The following is a 10,726-nucleotide window of genomic DNA, read 5'->3' on the forward strand; positions in this document are numbered from 1 at the left end:
GACTTAACACGCTTCTCGGCCTTTTGGCTAAGATCATGTGTAGTATCTGTTCCCTTCGGGAATGGTGATACACACCTGACGATGATCACACAGTCACAGTCCCGATGCAAGGGGACTGGGGCTGAGAGCGGATCAGTCGTTTGGTAGTTTGGTTTTCGTGCCCAGGTTCTTTCCTGGGTGACTTTTTCTTAAAAAGTAACTTTAAGTCGTGCTAGGGCAGAACGTTACTAGTGGGGTTCCACAAGGGTCTGTATTAGGTCCCTTGTTGTTTGTTGCCTATATAAATGACATCGACGGAGATATTTTGTGTAAAGCTAAGAAGTTTGCTGATGACACCAAATTGTATTCTGAGGTCTCTTCCAAAAGCGATTCTGAAAAAATTTCAAGCGGATTTGGATAAGATTTTTTCCTGGTCTCAGGGGTGGCAAATGCTTTTTAATATTGTTAAATGTAAGGTAATGCACATTGGTAGTAGTAACCAAAAGTTTACATACAATCTTAATGGTGTGGAGTTACAGGAAGTCTCTGTTGAAAGAGACCTAGGTATCTACATTGACTCATCTCTGCAACCTTCTGTCTTGAAGCTGCTAAAAGAGGTAATAGGGTTTTAGGTATGATCAAGAGGAACTTCAGTTTTCTGAAAGAGGACATCGTAGTTAGGCTTTATAAGCAGTTGGTTAGGCCTCATCTGGAGTATGCTGTGCAGGCCTGGAACCCTTACTTTGCTAAGGATAAGGCAGTATATACTGAAAAGGTCCAGAGGAGGGCTACTAGTGATTAGTTCCCTAAAGAGGGTTCCTTATTATAGGAGGTTACAACTGTTAAATCTCACCACACTGGAGCTTAGGAGGTTACGTGGGGACTTGATCCAGGTTTTCAAGATTGTGTATGGTTTTGACAATTTATCCTTTACCGACTTTTTCTTGTTTGCTAACAGTAGTACTAGAGGTCATAATATTCGGCATAACTTTTTTCTAATAGGGTTGTGAATGAGTGGAATGGTTTGCCTGAGAAAGTTGTACTTGCAAGTAGTGTCAATGGGTTTAAGAATGCTTTGGACAAGCACTTTAAGCGTTGTAATCGGGTCTGAGTGTTTGTGTACGGTTTTTTTCCCTCTCTCTAGGGTCCTTGATGGGGACTTAAGTGTCCCTCCTGATCCTTTTTTCTACTAAACTAAACTATAACAACAACATACAGGAATTTTCTTGTTTCACCCAACATTTTCTAAAATGCCTGTAAGTCACCTTCCATCCTCAAGATTTTTAGACCATCAGTAGTTTATTTCGTCCTCTTCAACCAGGCGCGTAGCCGGGGGGGGGACGAAGGGGGCAGCCGCCCCCCCGAGCATTTTATTTGTTTTTATGTTTTTATGATATCGCTAGTATTTTCCTGGGAAGTACCATTTCCAGCGATCTGGGAGACATTTTCAGCCAAAATTTTCTTGTACGCTTCGCGCCAAGCATGGTGGCGCTACGCTTAGATAGTTTGCAATGCCGAATCTACAGTTTCGCCCTTCCCTTGGCAAATTCCTGGCTACGCGCCTGTCTACAACATCCAAGCATCACAAAAGATGATGATGGCTCAGAAAATGCCACCTCCCCCCCCCCCCATATCAATACACCAGGTCGTCCGGCCAAGCATGTCGTTGGTGGGTAGAGCAAAATGTTCTTCACTTGCCTGGCGATCCGGATCTCCGTCAGTTAATGGAATGGGAAATTAACTGCAAGACATTTGGGAGTTTAATTACAAATTAACTGCAAAGAGAGATGGGATTGAAAACTCATCAAGTTATGCTCAAGGTGCGATTTCGTCTGTTTAATGACATTTTCTCTGCCAGACTCTTCCACTAATTCCTGACTTCACACACCTTTCGTCATCGTAATTGATAGAAAGTGCTTGTAATTCCACCGCCTGTGCTCCCTTGTGTTGTAGGTAGCCTTAGAAGCAAAATGGTACTCAGTCATCACCAGTGTAGTGTACTTTGAGTGCGTGTGTTAAAAAAAAATAAGCTATTTGGAAGAAAATTTTCGCGGAGGGGAGTAGGCATGCTTTCCCATGCCCACATTGGTTACGGTACGGCCCCGTATGCAATAAACGTAAACTATCAAGTATTTTCAAATACATATGTAGTACGTGTGTAACTAGGTTCACGCAAGTATTTCATGTCCCAATATTATGCTAACTCAAATGGACAAAGTGTCAATCACTGAATCAATATTAACCTATTCAGCATCTCATTCTAGAGAAGCAGATCACTGGTGCTATTTTTTTAGTATTTATTTATTCGCATTTTTATCCAGGGTTGCTTATTCAGCAAAAGTTGGTTTCCAATAAGGCCAGGCTTTTTACAATAAACGTTATACATAACAAGTAAGACATAGCAATACAAAAACAATTCAATGTACAGATACCGTTTTGGCGAGATGCATGTCGACAAAACGTCAAATTCCCGACTCATTTTGACCAGTTAAGACCTCTCGACAACTAAAAAACAAGGAGCCTATCGAATATTTTGCCAACTTTTAGTCGTCCCATTTGTCCCCGAAAATTCTACCGGTGGTGGAACTTTGTCTTCCCCCTCCCGTTTTGGCGAGGTGCAAATCGACAAACGTCAAATTCCCGAGTTTTGTCGTTTTGACGAGTTAAAACCTCTCGACAAATTAGGCTACGTCAATTTTCAAATTGTTTACCTTTTGTCGGACTATTTGGTTTGATGTCGTCAAACCGTAAATTTTCACATTTTTGTCATCATGACGAGTTTATGCATCGCGGCAAAATGTAAATTTTCCATACTTTTTGGCGATTTAGAATATATCGTCAAAACGTAAATATTCAACTTAATTCTTGTCATATTGACGAGTTGTTGCGTCAATTTACATGTTCCTTCTACGCTTCCGTACCGTGCGGATGATTTTAGATCAGTGGTTACAGCGCTAGCGCCATCCTCTGATTTTATGGAGGAACTCTATAGTAGTGGTTGTCTTAAAATAGCGCAATGGAAGTTCCCGACATAGAGCATGTCTGTATTAATTTCTGTGGTATATGATATGTGTACAGATAACGCGTGCATTGGTGATATTCAATTCAGTGTTATACATAGAAATTGAAGTATGTTAGTTCAATTCTATGGTGATATCGAATTAAGCGCCACATGAACTTGAAGAATTTCCCAGGTACCATAAATCAGAATCGATTTCCACGGAATTACTCAAGCGGAAAGAGCTACACAAAAGGTACGTGACAAGGGAAGTAAGTACAACTTCGATTTCATTCACAGACGTACCTCACCAGGGAACCCTGAACCACACAAACTGTTATCGGAAATTGTTCAATGCTCAAGACAGTTGTTATTAGTACTAGTAGTAGACATACTAGGCATAGTAAGTAGTAGTAGCCTAACAAATGTCAGTAACGATGTACTCTGTAGTTCTACGCCTAGCCTTTACCTTGTTTTTCGCCAGAGTCATGTCGAAGATGTCTGGTTCAAAATAAACCAGGTTTAGGGATCGGGATAATACTTTTTAAGTCTATGCTGGAGGCTACAGTAAGTTGTGTTAGGCCTCTACGCTAGGTTATAATAATTATTGTTTTAAAACTATGTATGTATCCATCCCAATTGATCCTACTACAACAGTGTAGTTAGCTCTGTGCAAGGCTTATTAATGCACCCCCCCCCAAAAAAAAAAAAAAAAAAAAATTGTGCAAATGTAAAACAATGAATGGGACTAATAGTGGAATAGTCTATTCCACTTATTGCATAGAACAAGGTGCTGAATTACAAGCTATTTATTTGGTGTCAAAGTTGCAATCAGCTTGGCTCACTGCTGTTAAAATCAATGGAAAGATCGCCCATCCAATTTTCACATGATAGGTTATAGAAACAATAGTCTCAACTACTTAGAACAGTTTATACACTAGTAATGGATAAAGTTAGGTTCACATTTGTTTCCATGTGTTTGTGTTAAATTAAATACCACACATTCATCTTGTGTTTCTTACTTTGTATGTTTTAAATAATGGTTAACATACTTTTTTGTAAAACAAATGGCCAGCAACCTGATTAATATTCCATACCGGGTGCTAGGAAGATATCAGGGTATCATGTATCCTATTCTCTAAAAGTATTCACCTCACAGGCCACAATGAATGGATGCCCTTGCTATATACTATACCAAGGTTTGGGCCGGCAACATATACTTGTACCTGCTTGATGGAGGAGGTTTACATACCAGGTCACTCCACCCAAAGTTTAGTGCTTGAGTGCATTTAATGATGATGCATATGGTAAATGTGATATATATATAACTTGAATCTTGAATATTCTTAATATGTTATGGAGGCGGTCAGTAGACTGATTGAATAGGTAGAGTAGGAGAGGTTTATTGAGCAGGTTATTGGTTACTTTTCTCCCCTTCCTCCAGATGTCTGATCCGGATGGTTCCATGGGCCGGCTTGCTTCGGTACAAGATGAACTTGAGAGTATGGTGGAATGTCCTGTTCATTTTGGTGTCCTGGTTCAGCCAAAGAGTCTCCCGTGTGGTCATGTCATCTGTTTGGATTGCATTAGACGCTGGGTGGAGGCACGAAGAGGTATCCTTGTCTGTCCTGAATGCAACAATGAACAAATTCTGCCTCGTGGGGGTGTAGAAGAGCTTCCCAACAGTTACCGGTTAATGAAACTTTGTGAGTATTTGGGTAACTTGAATATTGTCGCCAGTGCCTTGGAAGGCGATGCCCAGGCTAACACCGCGGCTCCACCAGTTATGAGGTGTGATGATCATGTAGAGCTGCCGTTGGACCGAATCTGCAGAGATTGTAGGCAGCCAGTATGTCAGGAGTGCATGAGGACCCAGCATGCCGGTCATCTTTGCTTAGATGGTAGCACCTTCTTGAGACACATGGACCGCCCATTGAAGAAACTTCAGGACCAGGCAAAGATGAAACAGAGAGAGGCAGAGAGATGCCTTGTTGAACTGAAGAAGATGAAAGTACAGCTGAATGTAAGCCGCGAAAGTGCAAACTCTGCCATCGACCACTACGTCATGAGATTGATGGAGAAAGCAACGCAGGCTGGTGATAGTCTCAAGAATCAAGTGGAAGCAATGTACCACGGTAAAGTACGGATGCTGGAGAACCAGGAGAGCTCATTAGATGGTATCATCTATGAAATTGATGGTGCAGTACAATCTGTGCATGATCAACCCGGTAACCTGCAACAGAATCTGGCAAGCTTACCACCACTCGTGGATGACACTTCCAAACGACTCAAAGATGTGGAGAAGATCACTGTTCCATCAGCGCCAGTTGTAAGCAGCGACATCTGGGTAGAAATGAATGAAGGTATCTTTGACTGGTTCAAACCTCAAGGGAAGAAGGAGATAGGCCAAGTTGTAACCTCAGAGGTCGCTTGTCCGTCAGAGTGTGTTGTGGAAATTGTGTCCAAGAGACCCACACTACCCTTCGAAGAAGTTGTTGTGGTACTCGCCATAAATGATGGTCATGGTTCTCAGGTCAATGTTCAGGATATAAATTTTATTTCAGCAGAAGTCGTTAAGGCCAATGGCAACAAGGTTCAGCAGGTGTTTGAAATGTGTGGCAATGGAAAATTTGTCACCAGCTTCACACCACAATCTATCGGTAAGTACCTCCTTATTGTGAAGGCCTACAACCAGAAGGTGAAAAATTCACCCCTGAAAATATTGGTGAAGCCAAGAGGAAAATCCACGGTAGATTTGAAAGGACATCCTACGTTCTCAGCAATACACGACGTCCTCAAGGTCGGTGATAACTACCTAGTCCTCGATTCAGATAATGTGAACATGGTTGACAAAGAAGGACGATTGGTGAACAAATTTGTGATAAAGGACAAAGTGTTTCAGCCGTATGCCGTGGCCTGCCACAATCAAGCCTACTACGTGACAGCTCTCAAGGGGAAGAAGGTGGTTAAATTCAGCAGAACTGGCCTCCCGTTACTGGAGATTGGACACGGTGTCCTTCAGGCGCCAACCGGTATAGCTGTTGCCAAAGACGGTACCATATACGTCGCCGATGACAAGAAAAGTTGCATTTATGTCTTTAGAAGTGATGGTCAACTATGTCATCTGCTTAGTGGACCTGGCAGTGACAGGGAACAAATAAGTCACCCCTGGTACATCAAATTCAACACTCACGGCCACCTGGTGGTGGCGGATTGCGGCAACCAAAGGATCCAGGTCTTTGATCCCCAGTCTGGGAAACATTTGAAGTCCATCTATGTAGATCACAATGGGAGACCATTAGGGTGCAGAGGCCTGGACGTTGACGTCAATGATAACATCTTCGTTACAGCGAGACAGCCTGGAGGTGGTGATCAGTTTGAATGTGTGAAAGTTTACAGTCCAGACGGGGACCTTCTTGGATCGTTCGCAGAAAGCCCTGCCAAGAAGGGTCTCCATTTTGTCCGGGGCATAAATGTGGTCGGTGGTGAAAGCAAGAGCACAGCTCTTGTTGCAAATGGAGGTACCTCTAGCATCAAATTCTATATCATCTAAAGTTCTCAGACAGATATCAACCCACTGCAGACTTTAATAAATTAAATTTGAAAAGGTATTGGTTTAAGTTGTTGATGTATGTATATGTGTGTATGTATATAAGTGTATGTAAGTGTATGTTTGTGTGTATATATGCGTGTATGTATGTGTGTATGTATGCATGTATGTGAATTTTGTGAAATACATAATGCTCAAGTACTCTACATGTAAATGACAATGTTAAATATATACCTCTAAATCTATATATTAGAACAGTGTACTCTTGATCAAGGTAGATATTCACCACAGCAATAAATTTGCAATTTTATTCCCTTTATGAATAATAGTTACAGAGAGGTGAAATTTTAGGTATAAGATATGCAGTGGTCTTCCTTTGCTTTTAAAAGAAGCCATTAAACAGAAAAAAAAAACAAATATAGAAATAAATACATAAAAAATACACAAAACAATAAAACAACAATTTGCATGTATAGCTGATTGAGTCTTAGATTCATGGTGGAAGTGCCAAACATCCTGATTTACATTATATTTTCTTCCTCATTGTTAGGGATAATCTTGTCATATTTTTCATTATTTGTGCTCAAGTATTGTAGGATCTGAAGTAAAGGTGCCTTATCTTTATATTAGAAATGTTAAAATCACACTTGACTTGAAGATGATAAAATTCACAATTACAGGAGGATGTTGTATCCACCTCCCATTTTAGATTTTTTTATTAAATATGATTAAAGGTGCTTAGCCCTTCAGGGAGCTTTTTACTTTGGTGAGCCTGATCCAAAATGTTTTGGCAATCCTAGAAATGGTTGAGACCCCAGTTTGAATGTACATACAAGGATCAGAAAATAAACAATATTGTACTATATGTTGTATATACGTGATTTCTAGGATACAGTAGCACCCTATCCATGGTGCCATGATCTAAGACATTTAGCACACAGTAGCCAGCAATGCTGAAATGACAGTAAAATTTTATTTTCATGATGTTTACTTAATATTCCCAAGTGTTATCATGACAACTCAAATTTCAACAGTACTGTGCTCTTCAACTGATTTAAGGAAAGGTGCCATGCACACAGTTTTGAATAAAACCTTTTTTTTTCATTTATATGTTTCTATATGCCAAAGTCTAGACAGCACATCTCATGTATCCCATTTTGTAGCAATGTGAATGTTGGAGGATGCACATGATTAATTAATGCAGGCATAGTATATTCAAATGTATGCAGGAATTTTACTTATTGATAACTTGCTACCATATACTGGCTCAAATGTATTCTAAATCATACAGGCATTGAATCAAATTAATGCATTGTTTAATTTGTTGTTTTTTTTCCCGATTTCTCTTTTTTTTTTAATCCATTTTATTGCTGCTCTTTTCCCTGTTTGAAAATACCTTGTTTATTAAGATAAACCAGTTTTTCTAATATTTGTGAAACATTCATATAGTAGTTTCAACACTAATTGATAGATACACATTACGTGTACAGTAATTCCTATGTTTATTACTAGACCATTTTTTGCATCAACTTTACACCACTTTAACCGATTTATTAGTTTTAAACTCTACTAAGTTGCTAAAATTTCAATTCATTTTGTGTATTTTGTTGCAGTCCAAGTTGTCATATAACAAGCAATGTACACCAAGAGTCCTTGCACATTGTACATATGCAACCTTTTTGAAAGGTACTAATTTTTTTATGGTAGTGCCTCTTTTGTTTTTTAAATGTTCCCTTGATTATGTAACATTATGTCTATCAGTTTCGGTCTGGAAAAGTGAAATAATTGAAGATAGCAGGAATCACAGAGGTACCCTCTAGAGAACCTGTCTTTAGTTTCCAGAGGGGGACAAGATTTTCTTACCTTTCTTTTTGTGGTAAAAGTGTTATTTTTTGGCACACAAACCGATTTAGTGGAGATTCATTCTACAGAGTTAGATGTTTACAGTTGTAGCATAATATACTCATCATATGTCATAAGTCTCATATTATCAATTTTTAGTTTTTATGTTAGAAATATCGATCCAAGCTCAGGTTCATGTCAGAACAATTGCTTTTTCATTCCAAAGGTGTCACTTTTGTATCGGCAAACTGGAAGAGGATTCAATTTAATTTGTCGTTTAGTAAGATTTCTAAATAAAATAAAACTATTAGCAAACTGCTTATCCACTAGAGAGCCTGTGTAGGAGAATGTGTAAAAGTAAGTTGGCCTGACGTTTCGATCCTAGCAGGATCTTCTTCAAAGGCTAGATGACAAGTAACAGTAACAGAAGGGACAAAAACATGCACAGAATACAGATAGATTAATGAGCATGGTGAACACAAAAGAGATAGATGTAAGAGGATTAGTAGACAAGGGATGGAGAGAAGAAAGAAAGAAACCAACAGGGGAAGAGGAGAGGTAGGAGATAAACAGTGGAGGGACAAGAGATGATCAAGGGAAGGGGGTAGGGAATAAACTGGAGAAGGACAAGACAGAAAGGTGTGGAGAAAGATTTTGTAAGATTTCTATCAGTAGATTGTGAAATGTGTTTCATAATGCCCTGAATATTGCTTTAAGAGAGTGTGCTACTGAATATTCATGAGGCAATAATGAAAGCAAACATGTATGAACTCTATTAATTATATAATCTTGCACAAGATAGAATTTATGATTTTTATTTTAATAACTTTTAATGACCAAAGCTACTTGTTTATTTAAACACATTTTAAGTAGAAGATATTAAAAAGGTTTCAGTTTAAAATAGATATAGTGTATTGCTTTTGAGAGCAAAGTTGTTTTGTTAGGCCAAATTTTAATATAAGGTTGTAGAAAATACACACGTATATCATTTCATTTATATGTTAAGACACAGATGGCAGGTTAATTGTTAACATGCTGTTTCCAATGTTTCATAGATAAATAAGTAGGATTGGATTAGTGAGATTAATAAGTGAGAGTAGAAGGATGGTTTGAAGTAACTTTGGTATTAATTTGACTAGGAAGATGTCAAAATGCAAAATTGTTACTTGCTCTATCGTCTTACTGTGCATGTGCCAGCTGTGACTCTTCAGAATTGTAGATTCAAAAAGGAAGGACAAACTTTGCTTTGACCCAGATGTAGATAAGTGACCTGGACATGACAGGGTCAGAGTGTGCAGGTCATGTGTCAAAAATCTTGCAAAGGTTTGTAAGCCAGCTGGGTGGATGGTAGTGCATACATTGAAGGGAGACATGTAAACATTGTCAGTTTGTAAATACCTACACCAGATAAGTTGTAGGGTTACTTTGGTCCTTATTTGTCAACTATATAAAATTAAACAGCAGCTGATAATAGTGTAATCTTTCTCTATTCTAAAATTTAAACACCTTGTACAAAGTAAACTTCTAATATTTAGAATAAATATGTTTCAGCTGTGATGGTAAGAACTTCTTTAAGTAAAAACCGAAGTCAGAAATGAAAAGTATGATTCGTACTTCATGCACCATACGAGGTAATGCCATTCATCACATCGTATAACTACATAAAGCTGAAATTAAAACCAACAAAAATCACAGACGCACAACACAAAAGAATCCAGTGTATCTATAATTTTGTTAGTCATATTTAAAAAGTGGGGTGGGGGGGGGGTGGGAGTTGAAATGGTTTCTTGATTTTTGTTATGCTATTCATCATATATTGCAATATAAAGTAATGCTTTTTTTATTATATACTGAGGGTGCCGAGATTGTACCGTTTAAAATCGAGAACTTGCTTGTAGTAGCTGATTGCACAACTAGTGAAATGGTTATTATAAACTAACTTGTTGATGTCAGTGATGATGTAAGATGGAGTCGTGTTCCGTTTGTTGATCGTAAGAGATATGGTCGGTACTCCAAGGTAATAATATTAGTTTATATTGCATACACTTCAAATGTACATTTGTTTCAAGCCAAACAGTCACTTTTCTATTACCAGAGTAAACCAAGAATTATCTTGATGTCTTCGTGGTGTACTAGTCTGCAAGGTACTTTAAAATGAAAATAATAGCATAAATTCTGTTTGGCATAAAACCACAGCTCAACAATTTGTGGTTGCTTGACATGATTCTGCTAAGGCATATGTTTATTTGATAATGCATTCCCTAGTTTGCACTGTGTTCTGTATTTTGTGTTACTGTTCAGTTTCGACTTGTTATGGTACCTTTCATTGCTTGCAATAAATAAAAACTAATCATAAT

The 10,726-nt window shown here is 38.5% G+C and overlaps 1 protein-coding gene and 1 pseudogene across 3 annotated transcripts; both read left to right on the top strand.

Moving 5' to 3' along the window:
• The first annotated feature begins 7 nt into the window (after positions 1-7).
• On the top strand, positions 8-80 carry LOC139968270 (U2 spliceosomal RNA; annotated as a pseudogene).
• Positions 81-2,942: 2,862 nt separating this feature from the next.
• Positions 2,943-10,379, top strand: LOC139968061 (tripartite motif-containing protein 2-like). 3 transcript variants are annotated; one of them, XM_071972392.1, is made up of 2 exons: positions 2,943-3,249; positions 4,422-10,379. In XM_071972392.1, the coding sequence occupies exon 2, from the start codon at positions 4,422-4,424 to the stop codon at positions 6,528-6,530; it is 2,109 nt and encodes a 702-aa protein (XP_071828493.1). In that variant the 5' UTR covers positions 2,943-3,249; the 3' UTR covers positions 6,531-10,379. The 3 variants fall into 3 exon arrangements, with proteins under 3 accessions (XP_071828493.1, XP_071828492.1, XP_071828491.1); XM_071972391.1 differs by having other exon boundaries at positions 2,943-3,233; XM_071972390.1 differs by lacking the exon at positions 2,943-3,249 and adding an exon at positions 3,396-3,544.
• Positions 10,380-10,726: the final 347 nt, after the last annotated feature.

The sequence above is a fragment of the Apostichopus japonicus genome, chromosome 5 (genome assembly GCF_037975245.1).
Source record: "Apostichopus japonicus isolate 1M-3 chromosome 5, ASM3797524v1, whole genome shotgun sequence".
In the NCBI taxonomy this organism is placed as follows: Eukaryota; Metazoa; Echinodermata; class Holothuroidea; order Aspidochirotida; family Stichopodidae; genus Apostichopus; species Apostichopus japonicus.